The 24,176-nt window shown below is 61.8% G+C and overlaps 1 protein-coding gene across 1 annotated transcript in view; it reads right to left on the bottom strand.

Moving 5' to 3' along the window:
* Window positions 1-1,274: 1,274 nt before the first annotated feature.
* SHANK3 (SH3 and multiple ankyrin repeat domains 3) overlaps window positions 1,275-24,176 on the bottom strand; it is a 47,434-nt gene continuing 24,532 nt past the window's right edge. Inside the window, exons 18-22 of the mRNA XM_068970961.1 lie at window positions 22,284-22,307; window positions 18,581-18,711; window positions 17,880-17,964; window positions 11,318-13,574; window positions 1,275-1,869 (exon numbers count right to left, since the gene is read on the bottom strand). Coding sequence (XP_068827062.1) covers window positions 1,275-1,869; window positions 11,318-13,574; window positions 17,880-17,964; window positions 18,581-18,711; window positions 22,284-22,307 — 3,092 coding nt within the window. The remainder of the gene's footprint in view (window positions 1,870-11,317; window positions 13,575-17,879; window positions 17,965-18,580; window positions 18,712-22,283; window positions 22,308-24,176) is intronic.

Raw genomic sequence — 24,176 nt, 5'->3', positions numbered from 1 at the left:
AGCCCAGCGGGGGCGGAGCACTGCCTCCAAGGGCTCTTGGGGGCCTCTCCCAAGCAGCAAGGCTTCACCAAGAAGGCCCACTCAGGCTCCGCGAGGCTCTGGGGGGACAGGCTACGCCAACAGCAGGTCCCAGGGTGCAAGACGACCTCTGACTCTCTTTGGAAGTGGAGACGGGGCGCTTCCACAGCACACACCCATGCACGCACCCTGTGCAAGCTTCCGAAGCCCCCACACTAGTCCAGAGTGGCCCCCTGGGGCCACCCTCCAGTCAGGCACACAAGGGGCTCCAACGCACTCAGTCGCACCCCGAGTTTCACACACTCGCACATGTGCGCACACACACACAGGGCGGAACTGGCGACTTCAGGTCTGAGGCAGGGAGGCTTCTCTGCTGTAGTCGCCCAGCAGTGCAGAGAGGAGGCTAGACCCCTGCTGGGGGTGGGGGGGACCCTGTGAGGGAATCGGCCGGGGGCAGGGGCCAGGGCCCTGCGCCCACACCCGCCCCGGGCGGCGCTCCCAGGCCGCGTGACCGAGCGAGGGCCCACAGGAGTCGCCACCTGCCGCCCCTCCTCCACGCAGCACCTGAAGGGTCTGTGGGGAACACCATAGCTCAGCGAGGGGAGGGGGCCCAGCGGGGCCCCGGGGCGGGTACGAGGACCCTGGCCAACCCCAGACCAGCTGGAGCGTCCCCTGCCCCATGTGGGGCGGCAGTGGCAGTTGAGGGGCCAGAGATGGAAGACTGGGCAGCCGCAGCGGAACCGGGGGCTGGAGGGGAGGGGAAGGGAAGCTATTAAGGACAGAGATATTTGTTCCTTTTCTTGTTCCAAATATAGAGTGGATTAAAATATGCAAAACAGGGGGCTCCTTGGCCCCCAACCGAGAACCCCAATGTCTTCCCCCCTCCCCCCAGTCACCAAGGTGTGTCTTGACCTCGCATGCTGGACTAGGTTACCCCCTCTGGGAAAGTAGCCACCAGGAGCTCAGCGGGAGATGGTCAGGCTGGAGCACCCCGCCCCCGACCCCCTCCCGCTCCAGCCCCCCACGGCCCGCGCCCTTCCTGACCGTGCGCTGGGTGGGGCTCGACGGCCTGGGAGGGCGCTAAGCAATGTACAGGGCAAGTCTCCGAGCGACAGCGAACAGGACGATTCATGCAACATTCCTGGCCCGGGCGCCGGTAGGGTGGGGGCTGGGGAGTGGGCCGAGCCCGCAGCCCGGGGCGGAGGGGGGCCCTGCCCGCAGGGCGCGGCCGGGGCGTGGGGAGGGGGCGGGGGGCGTCAGCTGCCGTCCAGCTGCCTGAGCGCGCGCTCGATGTTCATGCGGTGGCCCACGCGCGTGACGCCCAGCTCCACGAAGTCGTCCTTGGTGAGCGCCGGCAGGTGCGCGCCCTCGATCTCGTGGTCCTCGAAGCGGTCGCGGTGCTCACCCAAGTGGATGCTCTCCAGCCAGTCGCCCACGTCGAACTTGCTCCAGAGTTGCAGGGGCTTTTGCTGGAAGGGCCGGCGGGGGCTGGGGGCCCCGGAGCCCGGGCCGGGCGCAGGCGAGGGCAGCGGCGAAGGCGAGGGCGAGCGGCTGCGCGCGCTCACGCTGCGCACCACAAACCGCACCTCCTTCGGCTCATGCGGGATGGAGAGGCTGGACGACTTGAGGATGGTGGGGGGCGCGAGGCCGAAGGGCCGCCCCGCGCCGCCCGCCCCCGCCCCCAGCCCCTCCACCCGCTCCAGCGACGCGGGCTTCACCGGGCTCGGGGCGCGCCGCGCCACAGGGTAGCGGCCGCCGGGCCGCACCGGGTAGGAGGCCCCGCCGCCCGGGCCCCCAGGGCTGCGCTGCTGCGCTGAGATGGTGCTCAGCTCACCGAGGCTGCTGAAGAGCCTGCGGAGGGAGAGGGGGTCAAGGCCAGGTGAGGGGTACCAGGCAAGGTGGGGCCGGGCGGAGGGGCGCGGGGCCAGCGGCCAGGAGGACGCTGGGGGCGGGGACGGGGCGGGGGCGGGTAGCCTTAGGGCCAGAGGGAGAAAGGAGGGTAGGATCCTGGGGCTCCTCTGGCCTGGCCCCCAGAGTCAGTCAGTGCCCTGCTGGGGGATGGGGAGCCCTCGGCCGCATGGAGTGCGAGCCGCCCGGGCCCCCCTCCTCCCCCGGGGCTCCGAGAGCAGGCTGCCTGAGCAGGGACAGCCTCTGGGGCAAAGGGCTGACCCTGGTTCCTGACAGCCTGCGACACCGGCTCTGGACGCCGGCCCATCCACCCATACCACAGAGAGTAGGGCTGGCAATACCCCTCAGCACTTCCCGCTGTTATGAGGCCCAGAGAGACCTGGGCCGGCTGCAGGCCTGGCTGGGCCCTGATAAAGGCTGGTGGCGGCGCAAGACTGGACTGTCCATGAGGCCTGAGACAGACAGCAGGCGGCGTTCACACCCACACGGAGCAGCAGCATGTGCAGGCAAGCACGCAGCGGCAGCAGCCACGTGTGTCACATACATGCAGTGGCAGCGGCCACGTGTGTCACATACACGCGGCGGCGGCAGCCACATATGTTACATACACGCAGCAGCAAGGGCAGCAGCAGCCACATACGTTACATACACGCAGCAGCAGCGGCCACATATATTACATACACGCAGCGGCCACATATGTTACATAAACGCAGCAGCAACAGCAACGGCAGCCACGGACGTTACCTACACGCAGCAGCGGCGGCAGGAGCGGCAGTGGCCTGCCCACAACAGTGACAGGCAGCACGTGTGCAGAAGCACCACACACTCACACGCGCGCGCACAGATGGTCTTCACTCCCCAGTGTCGGCTGACAGGACCGGCCTTCAGCCCCTCTACCCCCCAGCATGGCCTTGGCAGGAGGCCCGACAGGGAGGCTCCTCCAGGAGAACCACGCCTGTACCCCACATCGCTCCTGCCCAGTCTCTCCCTATGCCCCTGCTGTGGCCAAGCGGAGCCTTGGGGGCCGTGGCACCGGAGCCCCACGAGGCCACGCACAGCAGAGGTCCAGGCGGGCAGCGCGCGGACGGTGAGAGGCATGGGATGGGCATGCTCACTTACACAGCCGGCGCTCAGGACCACCGCGCAGCTAGACAGAGCAGCCACATGCAGATGGGCAGGAGAGAGCAATGAGAGAGAGAGTCAGCGCCAGCCCTGAGCGAGCGAGGCCCCAGCAGGACCACAGTGCGCAGCCAGGTGGGGGCCTGCTGGCCAGACACCCAGGAGGCGGCTCGAGGCAGTGGGCCGCTGCCATGGGAGGGAGCGCGCCGGAGCTGCAGGGCGAGGGGGAGTGCAGGCCAGACGAGGCGGGTCTGGGTGGGCCGCTGGCCCGCCAGTGCCCTGTTCTCCGCTTTGTGGCCCTCATCCACAGGCTTCACTCGGAGCCCTGTGTGCCAGATGCTCCGCAGACACCCGGCCCTGGGGGTGCTTGTGGCCTTGTGCTGCCGCTGGCCCAAGGGCTTCCCTCCAGCTGCTGGCCCACCTCCCTGTCTCCGCCCTTGCCTGAACTGGGCTAAGGACCCCGCCCCTGGGCTCCCCCACTTTGGTGCCGTCCTCCCTGGGGCCTGCCCCACATTGCGGAGGGCGTCCTGAGCATCACTCGCCCCTGAAAGCAGGCCTGTCTGCCCCTCCCTCACCAGTGCAGGGCCAGCATCTCCCAGGAGACCCAGCTCTGTCCTACTCGACCTGGTTTCCGCTGCCTGGCTCCCTCTCCTCAGCCTCTGTCCCCGCTGCCTCGCCCAGTTGCTCAGATCCAGAGCAGAGCCTCTTGAAGAGGCCAGACCGTGCTCTCCCCACCCCGGCAGAGAGGAGCTCCAAGAGCACCTGGGTGATGGCTCAGGGAACAGGCACCAATCATTAGAAGAAACCCTCTTGTCCCCCACATCTGGCCTCCGTGGTACCACCTGGATTTCAGGGCAAAGTAGGGCGGCAGTGGAGAGTGGGGTGGACCCCCAGGGGCTGGAGGGAGCCCAAGCGGTGGAGATTGCCAGGTAGGGCAGGGGGCGGAGCTGGGGACAGCGCTCCCGTCCCCGCGCCCAGGCCCCCACACATCCCACCTGGGCCCGGGGACCTGCGTCTCAGGATGGAGTCCTGTGTGCCCACCCCAGGCGTCTCCTGGAGCGGGGTCAGGAGCCCTGGCAGGAGGCGAACTGAGGCCAAGGATGAGGGCGCACTGGCTCAGCAGCGCCAGGGAGACCCTGCCAAGGAGAGATCCTGGGTGTGGAGGCTAGGGCTGGTGCCAGGAGCTGTGTGAGGGAGGGGCTGAAGGGCCATGATCCCCTGGGGCCTCGCGGGGAGAGGGCTCCTCACGATCCGGCTGTCCCCCGAGGCCCCAGGGCCTGGCAGGAAGTGCCCAGGGATGCCGCAGCCGGGGCTCTGCTCCTCCTCCCCTCCCCCTCAGGAACAGGGAACTGCCCACGTTGTCCCGGGCCAGGACCCCGGGCGTCCCTGGTCGGGCCCACGTTTCCACTCCGCCTCTGCACAGCCGCCACTGTCCGCTACCACTCCCCGAGCTCTGATGGCCTCTCCGCCAGGCCCTGACCAGGGCACGGCCTGGTCACAGCCCCGCCAGCCTCCCAGAGGGCTTCCGGGAACAGTGTCTAACACACGTACCTCACTAGGCACCTGCACCCCTGGACGCCTCCTGGGTCCTGTTTCTCCAAACAGCTTAGCCAGGCTCCACAGTCCTCGGCACCCTTCCCAGCGGCGCCTGAGTCTAGTACTATCTGGCTCACTCCTGACGCCTGGACCAGTGAGATCTGCTATCGCGCCTCCCCTCCCCTTGCCCAGCCCTGCAGTTGCCAAGGATGTCAGCAGAATCCCCTCGCTGACCTGTCCACCAGCTTCCCTCTTAGGTGCCCTTCCACTTCCTTTCTAGATGGGTCCCCCGATTAGTCCGCACTTTCTCCCAGGCCGTGTCATCCACTTCCACCCTTTGCTATAACCAGTGTGTCCACAAATGCCGTATGTCCGGCCAAGCCAGGCTCTCCTGAGCCCCAGACCTCTGCTGGGGTCCCCACACATGCTCTCCTCCCCAGTCCCTCTTGCACCAGAGGCCTTGGAGCCCCCATCAGCTGCCTCGTCTCTTCACCCCCATGGCTCAGGAACACAGGCCTTTCTCCTCATCCCCCAGCTACCTCTGATCCCACACCTTTCATGGCCTCACTCAGAACCTCTTGCCTGGCTTCCTAATTGTTAGCCTTGACTCCTGGTACCTAGCTTAAAGCCAGAAACACAATATGCATGGGGGGGGATGCCGTAAGGCAAGAGCAACGTGACGTGTCACTCTCAGGCTTGACTGCCTGTCAACCCAGCGGCGCCAACAGGCGAGAAGCAGCCCGGCCCGGCCCCGGCCTCTGCCTGGAACTTTCTGCCACCACACTCGTGCAGGGCAGGTCTAAGCCTGTGGCCGCCTGCAACTTGAGAGGCTCACGAGGGAGGTAGCCCTCAAGAGGGGCTCAAACGATTCAGGCTGGGAGCACCATGAGGCCCCCTCTAGGGCATCAGCATCTCACCCCGGCCCTGCCTTCTCACTGCCCGCACCAGCTCACAGCTCCAACCTCCAACACTCCAGATGCCCCTGGGCCCCCGCCGTGACCCCACCCCACGCCTCCAGTGGAGTTCATGGCTCTTGAGGCCCTGATCACGGCTCCTGCAAACACACCTCACAGGTCCCTCACCTGTGAGGACCTCCTCAAGGAAGGAGCACATCCCGGCCCCTGTGTCCTGCCCTGGCCGGCACACGACAGGTCCAGTTTCCAAAGAGCAACTCCTGTGGGCCTTGAGGCACTGCAGTCACGTCAGGCTCCGGCCAGACTCCCGGATGTGAGCAGGACAGGGCCCACAGCGGGTCCCCCGGGCTGGGCTCTCCATCACTGCAGAAATGTGTGTCTTCTGTGGGATGATAACTAGTGACCCCCTAAGGAGACGGTCAGACCACAGCACGCCACACATCAGAAGTTCTGAGACGCACCGCTGAGAAGAAACCTTGCCAACTTTGTGTCCAAGAATCTCTTTAGGTAAAATCAGGTGCGCCTGAGATGCGCAGGCTCAGACAGGAATAAAGCTGAGAGCCAGAGCAGAACCAAGTGTTGCTGTGGGGCTCAGAGACGGGCAGCCCTCAGGCCACACGTGGGACTCAGATCCAACACGGGGTCTGGAAGACGGAGGGAGTTTAGAGCAGACGTGCGGCTCTGAGAAGACGTTCTGCTTGTCAGGCTAGACTGAAAGCTAGAAGCATAGAGAGCGAGCTGGTCTGGGACCAGAGTTCCCAGCAGCCAAGTCCATGGGCCTTCCGGATGCATTTCCACAAGTTACCGAGCTTCGAGTCCTTGACATAAGGGGTAACCTCTCCTTCCCCTTCTGAGATCTTTTCAGATCTCCAGCCCACAGAGGGTCTTGCAGCTAAAGGGACATAGAGCCTGGACTGAGCTATCGGTGGAGAAGGTGGGCGGAGTGAGTACTGCTTCCCTTGTGGGGTCTCTGTGGTGAGGAGACAGGCAGGCCTGGGGCCAGGTGACAAGGCTCGGGGTGTGACCCACCGAATGGCCGTGGCAACTGCCCTCGAGCTTCAGCTGGGATCAGTCCCAGAAGGAGACAGCCCCACCTGGACACCAGAACTTCCTACATTTGGGACATGTCTCCAACAGACAGTGTCAGCAGCAGCTTTGTCATGACGTGAGAAGTGAGGGCCACACTCTAGCCACTGCTGGCTGCAAAGAGCTGCCCAGCAGCCCCAACCAGCAACACACGCAGCCACATGGGGGGCTGACTGCACGGGGGGCTGACTGCCTGTGGTCTCACCCAGGGCTGAGGGCAAGGAGGAGGAAGGAGGAAGCGTGAGCAGGAGCAGAAGGGAACGCAGAGGGGAGTGGCTAGGGAAGGGCGGGGCACACGAGGGTTAAGGCCGCTGGGCCTGCCGGGGCACTGACTGGGCTCAACTGTAGTGACTTCAGAATCCACGTGCTGTTTGTTATACACCGGCTGATAAACGTAGGTGCTGGTCTACAGAATGAACACAGAGGCATTTCTGCGTGAGGGGAATCATTGTTCAGCTGTGACCCCGTGGACTGCAGCACGCCAGGCTTCCCTGTCCACCATCCTGGAGTTGGCTCAGACTCATGTCCATTGAGTTTGTGATGCAATCCAACCATCTCATTCTCTCTCACCCCCTTATTCTCCTGTCCTCAATCTTTCCCAGCATCAGAGTTTTTCCAGTGAGTTGGTTCTTCACATCTGGTGGCCAAAGTATTGGAGCTTCAGCATCAGTCTTTGCAATGAATATTCAGGGTTGATTTCCTTTAGGATTAACTGGTTTGATCTCCTTGCTGTCGAAGGGACTCTCAAGAATCTTCTCCAGCGACACAGTTTGAAAGCATCAATTCTTTGGTGCTCAGCCGTCCTTATGATCCAACTCTCGCATCCATAGATGACCACTGGAAAAACCACGGCTTTGATTATATGGACCTTTGTCGGCCAAGTGATGTTTCTGCTTTTTAACACCCTATCTAGGTTGGTCATAGTGTTCCTTCCAAGGAGCAAGTGTCTGTTAATTTCATGGCTGCAGTCATGGTCCGCAGTGATTCTGAAGCCCAAGAAAAGAAAATCTATCACTGTTTCCATTTTTCTGCATCTATTTGCCATGAAGTGATGGGACTGGATGCCATGACCTTCATTTTTTGAATGTTGCGTTTTAAGCCAGCTTTTTCACTCTCCTCTTTCACTTTCATCAACAGGCTCTTTATCGCCTCTTCACTTTCTGCCATTAGGGTGGTGTCATCTGCATATCTGAGGTTGTTGATAGTTCTCCCAGCAATCTTGATTCCAACTTGACTCCACCGGGCATTTCACATGATGTACTCTGCATATAAGTTAAATAAGCAGGGTGACAATACACAGCCTTGACTTACTCCTTTCCCAACCTGGAACCAGTCTGTTGTTCCATGTCTGGTTCTAACTGTTGCTTCTTGACCTGCATACAGGTTTCTCAGGAGACAAGAAGGGTAATCTGGTATTCCCATCTCTTTTAAGAATTTACCATGGTTTGTTTTGATCCACACGGTCAAAGGCTCTAGCGTAGACAATGAAGCAGAAGGAGATGGTTTTCTGGAGTTCCCTTGCTTTCTCTACGATCCAGTGGATGCTTGCAATTTGATCTCTGGTTCCTCTGCTTTTTCTAAATCCAGTTTGAAGTTCTTGGTTCACGTACTGTTGGAGCCTAGCTCAGATGATTTTGAGCATTAGCTTGCTAGCATGTGAAATGCGTGCAACTGTACCGTAGTTTGAAGATTCTTTGGCATTGCCTTTCTTTGGGATTGGAATGAAAACTGACCTCTTCCAGTCTGGTGGCCACTGCTGAGTTTTCCAAATTTGCTGGCATATTGAGTGCAGCACTTTCACAGTATTATCTTTCAGGATTTGAAACAGCTCAGCTGGAAGTCCATCACTGTTTATACTAATGCTTCCTAAGGCCTACTTGACTTCACACTCCAGGATATCTGGTTCTAGATGACAAGGCAAGAATACAAAGAACTGTATAAAAAAGGTCTTAGTGACCCAGATAACCACGATTATGTGGTCACTCACCTAGAGTCAGACATCCGGGAACGTGAGGGCAAGTACTGCACGCCAACCCTGTGGGCATCACCAGAAGGGGTTTCCTGACAGAGACTCCAGATCGCAGAGGACAAAGAGCAGGGCTTGAGGCCAGATGCCACCATTCACTGGCTGGAATGGCCCTCCTCAGAACCTCAGCTGTACTGTCTGAAAAGTGGAGGTTACATTAGTATCCATCCAACAGAAAGGCGGTGCAGACGAAGTGACATGACTCGGCCTCATCCATGCGGAGCGTGCTCATTTCCCATAAGGACGCTGAGTCCCCCTGCTGCCCTGGCAGAGCACCTGGCCACCCTCACTATTTCACAAGCGAGAGACTGAAGTTCACCAAGGCGAAGTGGTTTGTCCAAGACTACAAACTCAGATGCAGCCTGCTGAGGGTCAGTATCCAGGGCCATCCGACCCGGCCAGCGTCAGGGAACAAGGTGAGTTGCCGCTGCTGACGAACGCCACGGCACGAAGCAGTCTCCTGTTTCAGGCTCGCCGGCACCGGTGCCTCTGGGAATATCCCCCGAGTCCCCTTTGGATACCGCCCCCACCCCCCACCCCCACTTTAGAACCTGTCCAGTAGCTGGGCTGACCGCAAGCCCTGACCCCTAAGACAGCATATTACGCAGGCCTGGCCAGCAGCAGCCCTGCATCTCCCTGACTCGGGTGACCATTTCAGGGGATACAGGGGACCCAGATGAAGCCACTCAGAGCCTGGGATTTTGCAGGAGCTCCTGAGGGAAAGAGACACGCTCTGCCACGGCCTGCAGAGCAGATGGAATATAACAGCTGGAAATGCTGGCTTCGCCCTGAGCCCCACATCCAGGAAAGGAAGCACACGCAGGTCCTGATGCAACCCGGGGCCACCGGACAAGAGAGCCTTGCCGTGGCAAAGGCGAGATGCTGGAGACGCGCACGGGAGGCGTGGCAGGAGGCTCCTGAGAGCACCCTCTTCGGCCTCACGGCAGGCCACGGAGCGAAAGCGGGGCCTGGGCTGCCTGAGCGCGGCTCTGGGTCCCGGCAGCCAGCAAACCTCAAGCCAGCGTCCACCTTCTCCGGCATCTGTCCTCAGCTACCTGCCTAGGCCTCAGATCACAAAGGGCAGCACTGGCATCCAGCAGATGCTCTATTAGGCCTGCCCTGTGCCAGGCGTGGTGCGACCCACTGTCAACGGCCTTGATTTTCATCAGGAGGGGCACAAGGGAGTGCAGGGGCTGGTGGAGGCAGGGGAAGCAGAGAGCGAAGCGGGGGGCTGGTCCAGGCTGCGTCAGGGAGCCCCCGCCTCAAGGGTCTGTTCCTGAGACGTCTGGGCGGCTCACTCCAACTGGACACCCCTGGCCACACGCCTCATACCCTCTCTAAGGGCACTTTAAACGTTGTCCTGGTAGGAATAAGGCTTTCACATTCAACTGGGAGTTGGAAGAGGTGAAAAGTGGGGAGGGCCCGAGAGCCAGCCCGGGACGACAGGAGCTGGCGGGTAGCTCCCCAGACCACTTAGGAGAAGCATCAGTAGTTTCCCAAGCCCCCACCTATCTTCTGAGTCCTTAGCTGGGAAAAGAGTAGACTGGACAAGCCCTTGTAAGTGAGACCTGGATCCCCTCGCTGCTTTGTGAACTCTGCCTTCTAAGGCTGGCAGGAGAGACTCACTAGGTTGGTCACACGGTGAAGAGGAGGAGTCAGGAGGTGGTGCCCCATGTGATACCACAAAGCTACACAAAGCTACACGTGGGGGCGAGCCGCCAGGGTGCGGAAGGCAAAAGCGGACAAGGACTGACCGGGGGCGACCAGCGCTGACTCGGGCCAGCTCTCCCACCAGCACCCATGGAGCCCACAAGCCCAAGCAGGTCCTCTCCGGGGCAGGCTTCTGGGAATGAGGTCCACAAGGGAGGAGCTGGATGAGCCCGGAGGCTGTGGCAGCTGACTCTGAGCCACAGCAGCCCCCCAGCCCCTCGCCCACGTCCAGAGCACCACATGGCCTAGGTCATGTAGGGGGTGGGCGGGGAGGCCAGAGGAACGGGTAAGGTAGGGGGAAGAAGCAGATGGAGGTGCAGAGAGAGAGGATGCTTTTCACCTAATGGCTTCTTAATGCACTGTGAAAATCACGAACAGGAATCAGTATTTGAGGGACTCTGAGGCAGTGCTGAGAGACAGAAATGTTTCTGGGGCAAAAAACAGGAAATTGGTGGTGGGTATTAGGAGGAAAAGGATCCAGTGTACTCTAAGTTTCAAAAGGCAGTGAGGAAAGATGGTACCAACCGCATGGGACAGCCACATGGCCACAAAGAGGATGGGGCGGTGGGTAGCGGTTTGCACAGGGCACCGAGAAGTCCAACAGCTGGGGGTGGGGGGCAGCAGCAGCTTTAGAGTGGACCACAGAAGGACCCTTAATGGTAGAGGCACCTATGGTCGAGAGAGAGAGAGTCCTCGGGGATCCCCGGGGGCACAGAGCCTCAGGAGGGTGCGGAGGTGCTCACACCCAGCCTTCACCGCCAGCACCAACAGGGATGCAGAGAAGAACGCCTCTGACATCTCAGGCCCCTGAAAGAGCCTTGGGTCTCAGACAGACGAGGCCAGGTAAAGGACAGAGGCTTGGACTGGAGAGCGCAGGGCGGGGTGGCATGGACAGGTGACAGAAGGGACGGGGTGGGCGGCGGGGGGCGGAGCCACGGAAGGACGGGAGGAGCCCGGGGCGGGGCGGACGGGACCCGACCCTCCCCACTGCCCTGCTCACCGAGCTGCCGCGATGGGAGACTTCTTGGCAGGGTCCAGCAGGCCGCCCAGGCCGCCGGCCGGCTCCTCCCCCAGGGAGCGGGTGTCTTTGTTCAGCTGCTGCAGGCGGGAGCTGAGCTCGGTGATCACAGTCGGCTTGTCGTCTTCAGGCCCAGGGAGCCCCCGGCTCTCGACGGGGTCCCCCCACAGCTTGGACCTTCTCTGGAAGAGGTAGCGAGGGCGAGCAGGCCCGGCAACAGAGGCCAGCCCGGCGGTGGCGGCGTGGTGCTGCTGGGCCATGAGCTCACTGTCGGAGGACTGCTTCAGCAGCGGGTCCCTGAAGGTCACCGGCCCCTTCCCCAGCGGGGACTTGAGCTTGGGCTTGGGAGGCACTGGTGGCTTCTCGAGTAGAAAAGTATGTCCGTCAGCGAAGGAGGTGTGGGTGTCCGTGAGTTCCCCGCTCTCCGAGCTCAGGGTGGACATGCTGGACACGGTGGAAATGGTGCTTGTGGTCTCCAGGTGGGGGTCGCTGGAGCTGCGCGTGTCGGCCTCCTCCACCCCCGAATCTGCTGCGGACTCCGGCGCGGGCGGCGGCTCGCTGCTCGGCTTCCCTGAGGCCGGGCCTGGCACCGTGGTGGGTGAGGGGCCGGGGCCGGCGAGTGGCGTGGCCAGCAGGACCCCGTTGGCAAACTCTTCGGGAGGCGGCACAAGCCCGATGCGCGCCAGCTCCTCTCTGGTCTCCTCATCGCTGGAGGACAGCTGGGCTGGCGGCAGGTTCACAGCAAATACCAGCTCCGGCTCCTCCTCGGAGCTGCCCTGGCCGGGCCCGGGGTCAGCGGGGGCACTGCCGGGGGTCTGGGCCCGGGGGCTCGGCAGGGGCTCTGCGACCACAGCTGACTGAGTGGGGGCCGGGGCCAGCTCCGGGGTGCCAGGGCGCTGCTCTTCGGCCCCCAGCCCACTGGGCTCGTGCCCATTGCTGGTGGCGTGCACGACGATGAGGCCGGCGGGCCGCTGCAGGGACGTGTCCAGGACGCTGAGGATCATGGACTTCTTGTCCTCCGGAGACTTGCGCTCCTCCCGGAGCGCCTTCTCGGGCTCCCTCCGCGCAGGCACGGGAACCCAGGCTGGGCTCCTGGGGGAGAAGGCTGGCGAGGCCAGAGGCCCTCGCTCCGAGTCCCTGGCCTGCACATCCACAAACAAGGGCCCGGGCCGGTCGGTGTCGGGACTGTGCACAGGTGTAGGGGACCGGGAGGGCACCTGGGAAGCCAGAGCCCGCTCGCGAGCCGCCAGGGCCAGGGCCAAGGGCGAGCTGGGGTCCAGGGGTTTCCCGGTGAGCGGGTGGATGAAAGTGGAGCCGGAAGGCCCAAGGCTCGGGCCGCTGACCAATGGCTTCAGAGCAGAGACTGGGGAGGGCAGCAGCAGGTCGCGGCCGGTGGTGGTGGCGCCAGTTCCCAGAAGGCGCTCGTCGATGGAGCGCGAGGGCTGCAGGGACGGCATGTCCGCGCTCGGAGGGCTGCCCTCGATGGCGCCCACGGACAGGAAAACGCTGGAGCGCCGCCGCTCCTCCAGCCGCCGGTCCTTGCTCGGGGCCGGGCCCCCAAACGGCAGCCCGGGGCCGTCTCCGGGGCCGTAGTCGAGGCCGCTGGGCCGAGGCCCGCGGTGCGTCGGGGAGGGCTCCCTGGCGAAGCTGCCGACGACCGGGCCGGGGCTGCCCACGGCCAAGGCCGCGCGCTCCTGCGCATCCTCTACCTGCAGCTGCTTCACCAGCGGGCTCTTGCGGCGCTGAGGTTTGGACGGCGCGAAGAGGCTGGCGCTGAAGGCGCCCAGGTTGGCGTAGGGGCTGTCGGGGCCCGGCGGCCGCGGCCGCCGCTTGGGTCGCTCCGGTGGGGTGGCCGCTGGCGGGGGCCGAGCGGCGTCGGCCGCCTCGGGCGCCGAGTCCTGGAGAATGATCATGGAGCGCGCGCGCTTCTGCCGCTCCGGGTAAGGCAGCGGGCCCAGGCCCGCGCCGGAGTCATACAGGCCCGGGGCGCCCGCGCCCAGGCGCGCCTCCAGGCCGGGTTTGAAGCTGGAGCGCACGGTGTCGTAGGCGCGGCCCGGAGGCGGCGGCGGTGGAGAGAAGGTGGGGGGCGGCCCAGAGTCGAAGTAGTAGGGGGCGGGAGGGGGCGGCGGCGCGGTCTGCGGAGGGGGCGGGATGCCACGGCCCTCGCGCACCGTGTCCTGCATCGACGTGCTCCTCGGGAAGCGCCCCTCCAGCAGGGACGCCAGCTTCTCGTCCTCCCCTGCAGACAGAGGCTCTGGTGAGCCCAGCCCTGGCACTGAGGGCCAGGGCTTGCGAGGAGGCCCCTCTGGACCCGGGCGCCTGCCCTCCCCCGACCCCCGGGGGCAGCCCAGGTCCCAGGCGCAAAGGCATCTTCCAAATCTGCTGGAGCTGCTGGCCTGCCCGCCAGAGGCTGCAGTCAGCGTGGGTGAGGGCACTAGGGTTACAGAGCAGAGGGAGACACGGGGAGACGTGGAGGCAGGGGAGTCTGAGCAAGGTCCTCAGGCTGGACTGGTCCCGGAATGCCAGGCTCTGCACTTCAAGCCGGGCGTCAGGTTGGTAGGGCCCCTGCGGACTGGCGAGAGGGATGGGTTCAAATACAGGGGAGAGGAGGGCCCAGCAGCAGAGGTCTGAGAGAAGACTACAACCCTGACCCATGGAGAGGCCCAAAGACAGCAGCTCCTCCACCCCTACCCCAGCAGTGGGGACGGAACTGCAGAGAAGGGCAGAGGCTGGCTGGAGCAGGCCTTCGCGCCCAAGATTGAGCAAGGCCTCCTCTTGAGCCACCAGCAGCAGAATAAGCAGGTGTCACTGGGAGGCCCTGGTGGCAACTGGGGTTGAAGGAAGGGAGACGGTCAGATATAAGGGGGAACTCTCCCAAGCAGGAGTGATGCACTGTAGGCAAGGGGGCAGCAGGACTGTGGCCAGGAAGAGAGAGCTGAGGCCCGGGTGAGTGGTGCTCTGGGAAGAGACAGGTCCAGAGAGGCTCCATCCTAGCAACTGATGGGCACTGGGCTGGGGGAGGCTGCCAGGAGGTCATGCCATAGCCCTTGTTGTTGTTCAGTCACTACGTCGTGTCCAGCTCTCTGCGACCCCATGAACTGCCGTAGCCCTAGTGGCAGAAATTCAGGAAGGCTGGGCAGAGGAGGGATGGCAGGCTGAGCACGTGACCCACGTTTCAGCCTGACTCCTGACTGGCTGTGTAAGCCTACGCCAGGCCCTGAGCCCCTCGATGCCCCAGTTCTCCTGTGGACAACACAGAGTTAAAATGAACCCTACCTCCTGCCTCACTCTGGTGTCATTAGGGTCTGTGCAAGAACAGGGCTGGAGCACGCAGGGCTGCCCCTGTCCTGCCGCCTCGCTAGAACCTGGCGGGGCCTCCCAGGTGCCCCGTGTGCAGTGTGGACAGCTGGGCCACAGGCGCACTCCGTTAGGCCGCAGGCGACAAACAGCCCAGGCCAAGGAGAGCAGACGAGCGGCTCCTTAGAGCCGACGCACAGGGCTCTGGGAAGACTGCTTGCGGATCTACACCTGGCCTGGCTCAGGGCCTGGCCGCGTTCCCATGCAGACCGCCTGTCCCCACCCACCGCCCCCTCTGCCGCCATGGCGCTACCAGTCCACCCACATAGCGCTGCCCGCCTGTGCCTGCGGAACAGCACAGCCCGGGGCCCGTGGTGGGGCTGGGGGCCTCTGGTGTGATAAGACTTGAATCCCACTCCTGCCAGTTACTGTCTGATGTTCCTTCACCTCTTGACACCTCAGTTTCCTCATCTCCGGAGCCCTGTCCACTCCCACGGAAGTGTGACGTGGAGCCGTTTCAGGCTTTTAGCACAGGGCTGAGCACCCAGAAGCAGCCAAGGAAGGCAGCTATGGTTGTCATCGGCATCATCATTTTTAGGTCTGCCTTCCACCCCCACTGCTGGACACAGATTCTGGGCCAGGTTTGGCCTGGGTCTCCTCCCCGCCACATTTCCTGCGCGGCATATAAACGCAGCTCAACACCCACCAGCTTGTGCGCGAGCTGGAACCACGCGGGACAAGCTCGTGCTCCTGGAGGGTGCAGGAGGCTTGGCACACCGCGCTCCAAGGCAGGGTGAAGACAAGCCACTTGCCTTGGGGTGGAAATGGGACTCTGTTCTGATGCAGAGCAGGTGGGGCCCTCTGCCCAGAAAATAACCGTGGGCATTTCTCCAGCACTTTGTGCACCAGCCTCAAGATGCAGGACCTAAGCTACTATCAGCATGTGACTGCAGCCCACTGGGAGAACCTCAGGGTGGCCTTAGGAGGTAGGTACTAGATGGTCCTCATGTTTACGGGTCAGGTCCCTGCATTTCAAGGACTGAGATGTGTGGCAAGGGTCACATAGACAGGACAAGGGGTGAGGAGCCCCAGAGTCTTGACACCTCGATCAGCATTCAAGTGACTGACAGGTGGCAGGCTAGGGCATGGAGCATGAAAGACGCGCTCCCTGTGGACAGAGCCCAGGAGTGTCCGGGAAGGGAAGCGCTGGCAACCTCCACTGAGCGGCTCACAGCCTGAGGACAGGCGCTTAGGCCTGGACCCGCGGGGGTCAGTGCTGGGACTGGGCGGGGCTGAGGGACAGGCCATCCAGAGAGAGTGGCGGCGGGTGGCTAACAGTGCGTGCGGAGCCGAGTCAGAAGGGGACAGAGACAAACATCCCCAGATGAAGCAGCAGAGGACGGCCCAGGGCCCCGTGGCCCCGCAGCGCCCACAGAGGAGCAACTCCAGGGATGCAGGGTGACCTCTGAGCTGCAGAAAGGCCCCTCTGGCAAGAGAGGCGGACTAGAGGGTAAACAGAGGGTGAAGCTGGGGCAGGCGGTCACAGGGAGACCCAAGCTGGGGCTTCAGAGACTGAGGCACAGGACAGTGAGGCCTGGCCAGGTAGGGCTGCAAGGTGTGTGAGGAAGCACACCACTCCTAATTTGGTGGGGCAGCCAGCGCATAAGGAGGAAACAAGAATGCCCAGGGCTTAGGCCAGGGAGGTGAGAGGGACGTGATTCTTGGCTCCAAAATAGCAGTCACCTGTGCCCTCTTCCCCAGCCTTCCACCTAGAGAAATGACCGTAGCAGTCTCTGAAGGACCACTGCTGTCAGCAACTCACCCCATTATCTCCCGGAAACCCCCAGGCGTCCTGCATGTCTGAGCCCGCACACACACTCCCCAGCCTTCCTGTCACCCAAGCATGGCTGGTCCTCCCCAGCAGATATGCCTGCATACCCACCATGCAACTGCTGAGCTGAGCGGTCTGCAAACAGGTCCCCTCCCCCAACCGAGTCCCCAGACCCTGCCCAGAATCAGCATAGAGTGTGTACTAATCAGCAGGGCCTTGGGGTGAATAAGGGATTGGGTTTGCAATCAGTCTGCAGCTGATTGGCCAGATGAGTGAACAGAAGGCAGGCAAGGCAGCTGTGTGACCTGGGCCAGGTCATTCTTCCCCTTTGCCTCAGTTTCCTCATCTGCAATCCAGAGGTGCTGATGGTGTTATCTCAGGAAAGCTACTGTAAGTGTTAAATGGACCGCGCATGTAAGCACATGCTGGAGCAAGCACTGATGAGGCATTTCCTCTGCTGGGCATCGGGCACACAGGAATAAAGGCATGGACAGGCAGAAAGGTCAGCGGGTGAACAGATGGACAGAAAACTGGACGTGTCTGTGGGTGGACGGACGGACAGGTGGGGAGGTTAGGGGGCCCAGATGCCGAGAGGGAGGGATGGTGGGGAGGGCTTCTTAGATGATCCAGCCCGGGGTCAGGAGAGGAGGTGGCCAAGGGTGAGGGGAAATGAGGCCCCACGGGTTTAGGTGCCGAAGGCAAAGAGGCTGACACAGCCTCGAGAAAGATCCACGTCCCGCAGGGGAGAGATGGAGACTGAGAACCGAAGGGGAAACGGCAACTGTCCTTGAAGTCCTAGAGGGGAAAGCTTCAAGGAGGTGGGAGCAGGAAAGTCAAGTGTGTCCCCTGGGAAGAATCCCCTGGTGGGAACAATTTCAGTTTTAAATATGGACAAAGCTGGCCTGCCCCAGGCCAAGAGGCAGGCGGGGAGACAGCAAGTAGGGGGACTTCTGCAGAAAACTGCCTGTGAAGGAGAGGAGGGACGTAGAGACGTAGCTGGAGTGCTGGAGAGGGGAGGGGGCAGGTTCAAGGGCAGAGCAGCGTTAGCATCAGAAGTGTGGTGTGCTGGGCTGCAGGGCACAGCCAGGCAGGGCACGGGAGAGCCAGAGGCGGGGACGCCGGTGTCTGTGGGAGGGCAGGACCGGGGTGCCCACCGGCGGGGAGGGACGGGGAGAAGCCTCAAGGGGATCTTTCAGCAAAGTATCTCTTGGTTGGGTGAAGGACTGACATGCCCTCGCCCCCATATACGTCCACAAACAAATGAGATTCCTGGGCTGCCGCCAGGGAGGGGCAGGACTCGGAGAGAAACTGCCGACCTCAGTTGAAGGGTGGGGAGAGACAGGGGCCTCCAGCCCGGCACCCACTCCACCCCCAACCCAGTCCTCCAGCCCCATGCAGCCCCCAGCCCAGCCGTACCTACAGACTTGGTCCGTGGAATCCCCTTCCGCAGGGAGCCTGGCAGCTTCTCCGGGCCTGGGAGGCCCTGGCGCTCAAACAGTGACTGTGAGAGTTGGGGTGGCAGGGGTGTATGGAGGCTCCAGAGCACCAGGGCCCCTAGTTCCCCATCCAGCCCCACCCATCCTCCCCCTAAGCCTGAGATCAGACCCTCCATGTGCTGATTCCAGCAGGCCTGGTGCCCATGGTGGCTGACAGAAGCCAGACCCAGGTCCTGCCTCCAAGGAGCAGGGGCAGAGCTGTGGGACCCAGGCAGCCCTGGGCAGGGTTCTTCCAGACAGGGACAGAGCAGGCAGGCAGGGGGCCTCGGTGAGGCGGGGGGGGGAGGGGCGTGGGGGGCAACAGCCCAGAAGTGGGCGGTGGGGAACAGAGGCACACCATGCTGTGGCCTCAGCTGGGCTGGGGTCCTTGCTCCAGGGGGCACAGAGCCTGCCAAAGGCAGGAGGCATCAAGTGAGCATTCAGCACGCGTTGAACTGTGGCTGTTCTGGGGGCTCAGATGGCCCCCAGTGTGTCCGGAAGAGGCTTTGGGGCCCTTCACCCCCACCCCTGAGGAGTGGATCCAAATGAGGGACCCTCACGCTCCACATGCACAAGCGGTGGGGAGGGGATGCAGGCCCCGTGCCCCCCACGGCCCTGCCCCCAGCTGCCAGGCAGGCTCACGCTGATCTCAGCGGGGGTGATCCTCCGGCTGGTGGGCCGCTGCTTGACGGTGGCCGCCCTTGAGTCCGCGTCCGCGATGTCGGGCCTCAGTGCCGGCTCCGCGGCGGCCGCCAGGATCTCGTCCGGCCTCTCTGCACAGCCAGAGAGGTGCCGCCTCAGCCACTGGGCCCCTGAGCCTGCGACAGCCCCCCGCAGCCCCAGACCCAGCCTCCCGCAAAGCTGGTCCTCCCGGCGCTGCTGATAGAGGCCGCCCAGCCCAGCCCGGCCCTCACTCCCCAAGGCATGCGTTCCTGATCCAAGACAGGAGGCCTGAGACTCGTGTCCCACCCAAGCCCCGCACATGCCAGAACCAGCCCCCACTCCAGCCTGGCCTCTCCCCTCAGGGAGGCTCCAGGTGACCCCGTGAACACGGCTCCAGGAAAGCCTGGCTGGCCATGAGGGGGAGACCCATGGCAGGGGCAAGACTGTTCAGAGGCAGAGACTCCCTGAGATTCCCAGCTTCCCGCTGCCCTTTCGTTATTCCCATCTGTACCCTCACTGCACCGAGGCAAGCAGCAGCTCCAGAACAGACCCTGGTGCACAGCCAGCGTCCATAAAGAATGTGCATAAACCAAAACCAGGGTGGGGGTAGGCAGTGGTTCACTGTCCCAGGCTAGAGACCTAAAGCATAGCTGTACGCAGATAAGGAGGCCCCAGAACCTACGGCTGGAAAAGGCAGCGCCATCTAGGGTGGGAGGTGCTAAGAAGAGCCTATGGGGAGAGGCAATGCTGAGGGGCTTCCAGCAGCCCCTCAGAAAGCTGCCCCAGAAGCTAGGAGGGAGAAGGACCAGCCTGGGGCTGAGGCCTAAACCTGATGCCCTCGTGAGGCATTCTTTTCAAATCTGTTATGAAAGAAAACCTTTGCTTGCTCGTTTCTCTTAAAGCTATTTAATATTTTAGAAAGCAGTAGTTTTGACGAACAACATGACTTGGAGATTCCGTTAAACAAGTGTGTCTGGATGACTGGAGAGGGTCCACTTAGGGCCAGCACGCGGGACACAGCAGACAGGGAGGCAGCCCCACTGTCTGCCCGGCTGCCCCCTGGCCTGGCTGTCCGTAGCCCCACTGCGACATACCTGTCACTCAGCCACCAAACCCCCCGAGCCCCACCCCCCATACAGGAGCACACATCTGGTTACGACTAGTCCCCTGATGCCCGCAGTGCCCCAGCGGGAGTGCGGTGGTCAGCCATGACACCTCCTCCCAGCACTGCTCAGCATCTGCCATAGGGGCGGAAATAAACTCCTCCAAGATGTCCAGCTCCATCCTGTATACTGACTGTCCTGACCTAGTCTCTTTGTGACTTGATTTCCTGATCTGATAAAACAGACATAAAAAGGTGCCCACTTCAGCGTCTGCTGTGAGAATCAGCACACTCGGCCAAAGGGCTGCAGCTGTGTCTGGCTCAAGGCAAGCACTAAGGACACACTTTCTACAACCCTTCTTGTCTCTGCACCTCACCTCCCCAGACAGCCCGTGGGGAGAAGAGAGCAAACAGCCATCCGTGCCTGCATGTCCTGAGCATCCAACCTAGGCCCCAAATACACGGCAGTTCAACAAATGCTGGAGTCACCAGCAAAACACACTTTTATCTGCAGACCAGGCCACTTGGCCTGTGCACAGCTCTCAGCAACCGCAGGGGCAGTGGGGATCAGAAGGGCCTTCCTTTTGCTTCTGGAATGAGATGAGTGATTTCCCTTTGGAAGCTGAATCCCCATCACCACCATTTGCTAAGTCACTCGTGGCTCAGCTGGTAAAGAATCCAGCTGCAATGTGGGAGACCTGGGTTCGATCCCTGGGTTGGGAAGATCCTCTGGACAAGCGAACGGCTACCCACTCCAGTATTCTGGCCTGGAGAATCCCATGGACTGTATAGTCCACGGGTCGCAAAGAGCTGGACATGACTGAGCCACTTTTACTTTCACTTTTCACTTGGTGACTTCCAGCGTGAGAAGACAGTACACGATTCCTCTCATCCTGCAGCAGCCACAGGCAGAGGATACAGCTACTGTCTCCACTTCACCAGCAAGAATCTGAAGCTCTGGGGAGAGGAGCTGCCCCAAATCACAGACCCAATAAGAGACCAGACTTCACACCCAGATTATCCAGAAACCACAGGCAGAATGACATGACCAGAGAGAAAATACTTCCATGTGCCACACAGGGTGCACGCTCACCTGAGCTGGGATCGACAGGCTGCATCTCTAGGTCCAGAAGAACTCAGTTCCAGAGACACAAAGCAAGTTAGCAAAGCAAAACCACCGCTGGCCACCAGCAAGGGGGCCTGAGGCCAGACAAGACTTATTTTCAAAAGGAAAAGAACCAAGAATTCTGCAAACTACAAGCTGGTGAGGTTGACCACAATCCCCAACAAAACAAGAAAAAAATATATTCTTAAATAAATTACTTCAGAGTCTTAAAGAAGAAACGAAGGCCATCAGGAAGCAGGCCTGGGGCCCTGGGACTGCTCAGTTCACTGCCCGCAGCCACACCGGGTGTGGGGACCGGACACGGCAGGGACGCAGCTGGGGACGCATCTCTCTGGACCGGAATGCGAGAGGAGATGAGGGGCCTTCAGGGGCGACGAATCGCCACCACGTCCCCTACAACCGGAAGCAGCACACGGGCCACCGCAGAGCACCCTGGGAGCCCCGCTAATGAGCTGAGGGCAGAACCAAAGCATTCCTAGCACAGCGTCTGTGTCTGCCTCAAAGGTGCGAAGAAAAGTGTCCTCAGAGGAGACCGAGTCATCTGCTTTCTACTTGAAAAGACCCTGAGGAAAGCATTTTCACCTGGGACTGGGCAAGGACTGGGAAAGTTCAGAGGCAAGCTCGCTGGTCACACGGGGAACCTGGGCTGCGGCAGGAGTGTGCCCCAAGCACAGGGAACGCCCAGCAGACCCAGGAATTGGGGGGGACCAGGCACAAACGAGTCAGGACACACACAGCCAAGCCCTCGCAGGCTCCCATCCGGCGTGCACGGCCGCGCAGCAGACAGGCCCACGGCCACCTGACAGGTGGGGCCGGCAGACGCGGGAACTCAGCACCCAGGCCCAGCCTCTCTCCGCCCATGGATGCTGTGCCTGGAGCAGCCAGGCCAGACACATGGACGTGCAGGAAGGAGGCTCAAAGGATGGGGGGCAGCCTGACGGGAAGAACGGGGTGCTGAAGGCCACCCAGCTGCGGGGCCCAGATCCCTGCCCCGAAAGGATGTCAGCACTCGCCTGAACCCCACAACAGGCCAGGGCAGAAACAGAACCCACGCACCAGCCACAGGAGTCCCAGAAAAGAACCCAGGCTCGGGCTGAGGACCCGGGCCCCCGCCCCCACCGGCCCAGCCACTCCGTGCCCCAGAGAGCTCCTCGGCTGGCCCCCCGGAGTCCCTCCTCCGCTCCAGGCCTGGCACAGCCTGTGGCTTCCCCTGGGGGGCCCTTCTAGCTCTATCTCAGACTCCCACGCCCTCACACCGCCGCCCAGCCCGCCCGAGCCCCCAGGGCCTGTGGCTACACTCACCAGCCCAGCCCAGCCCATCTGACCCTTCCCAGGTCTCTACTGTGCCCCTAAACAGGAGGGCACAGCATAGGCCTCCAGACCCCCCGACTGGACACACCTTCCCTCACCAGGGGTCAGGCAAAGCTGGGCCTGGGGCACAGCAGATGACTCACCCCCTTTTCTTCTCCGAATGGAGGCTTGGAATCAAGAAACAGAGTAAATGGGGTGAGAGGCAGACTTTGTCCCTCGGCACCTGGGCTCCACCCCCGACTGCCACCCTCCTCCCCCACCCCAGGCTGTATCCCCGTCAGGTTGTGAGTGGTACACCCACCCAAATGCCGAGCTGGTACAGGAAATTCAAGGTGGGAACACAAGCAGGGACAGTGCCGTGTGCATGCACACACACGCTCACACACACATGCTTGTGCACATCCACACACACATGCAGACGTGCGCACGTGGATGCACGACTGAATCGTACTGGGCTGAATCAAACGTTTGTTCAGAAAAGAGGCCGAACCTCATAGAAACCCACTTCAGAGACCATCAATGGTGCAAGGGTCGCCCATGAGCATTGCTGAAGTATGTTTCCAAAACGGGCAGGTCAGTGTGTCTGCCGGACCATGGCCAGTCAGGGCGCACCCCCGGCACGGCAGCTGCCCTGACAGTCTCATCCCAAAAGAGAAAGGAACCCAGCAGTTCCAGGCTTCTTATGAGAAAGAGGATGAACCGGAGGTGCTCTGGCCCCTCGGGGCCCCTCTGGCCTCTACTGCCCCAGGATGCCCGTGGCCGGAGCTACGCGCTGAGCACGCGGTGACTGAGAGGTCCTGCTCGGCCCCCACCTCCCCCTCCTCGCTTCTTCTCACAGGAGAGTCCCTACCCAACCCCTTCCTCTTAGCCCAACTTCTGCCAGCCTCCTCAGCCCCCTCTGCTGGGACACCACCCCTAGGACACACCTCCCTTCCTCTTCCTCCTGAGGACCCTCTGAACAGCAAGGCGCCACGTGGTCTGAGCCCCCTCCTGGCCACCTGCTGCTTCTGTGGCCTCATTATTTTCATTTTTTCCCACATGTTCAGGTCCTCGTCTCGATAGATTGCAGGACACCTAAGGGCCCTATCCGCCCTTTCCTTTTAAAGGCACAGTGAATCATGGGATGATTGCTTAGGCACCTGAGAAGACCCTGATGCCAGCCTGGCTTTCTCAAACCATATGTGTCAGGAGAAGGTCAGCAAGTGGGCTGGCTCCCCAGAACAACTGTCTCTGGGGGCAGGAGCGGCCACCCAGGCCCTTCTCACAACAGGGCCACAGGAAGAGCTTGGGTCCAGTTCAGCTAAGACTGCGACCCCTCACTCAGCAGTGTGCACGGAGGCTCTGTGCGAAGCTGTCCCTTCCCCTTCCCCACACTCTGTTCAGGAAAACCTGGTGGAAGGATCTGACCTCAGACCGCAAGAGTGGGTCCCTTCCCTCTGGAAGACGGGTCTGCGGAGCAACCCTGTCAGAAGGCAGCAGAGGAAACATCCAGACCAGAGAGGAAGGAGGCTCTTCTCCCATGCACTGGTCTCTGCAGACAGAAGCAGCCCAGAAAGCAAAAGGCAGTTCTGTTTCTGCAGGTCAGAGTCCCTGAGTCCCTGGATGACAGGCTGTCCAAGCACCTCTTTGTGCAAAGCGGGAAGGATCCCTTCTGAACGTGCAGCTGAACAGGGCCTCTGGCAGGAGACTTCTGGGAACCACCCAGCAGAGCCTAGTGTGGGGTCTAGCCACATCCACTGCTGACTGGCATCGGTCTATCGATCCGTTTGGAGCCTCAATCAGTGTGATGGATCAGCTCCCCATGACTAGTCTCAGACCCCTGTGACCCTGGGGCCCAGACTCCACCCACCTCTCTCCCTTACTCTTGACTGAGGAGTTTACTGGACACAGAATTCCAGGTGGAAAAGCATTCTGACTGTAGGCTTTGAAGTTACTGTCCATCGTCTTCCAGAACCTGCTGCTGCTGCCGATGCCTCTGCTGTCAGTCTGACCCCTGTTCCTTCCTAAGTCATCGTTCTCTGGCAGTTAAGAGTCTC

The sequence above is a fragment of the Capricornis sumatraensis genome, chromosome 4 (genome assembly GCF_032405125.1).
Source record: "Capricornis sumatraensis isolate serow.1 chromosome 4, serow.2, whole genome shotgun sequence".
Taxonomy (NCBI): Eukaryota; Metazoa; Chordata; class Mammalia; order Artiodactyla; family Bovidae; genus Capricornis; species Capricornis sumatraensis.
This window is presented reverse-complemented; position numbering and strand designations above follow the sequence as displayed.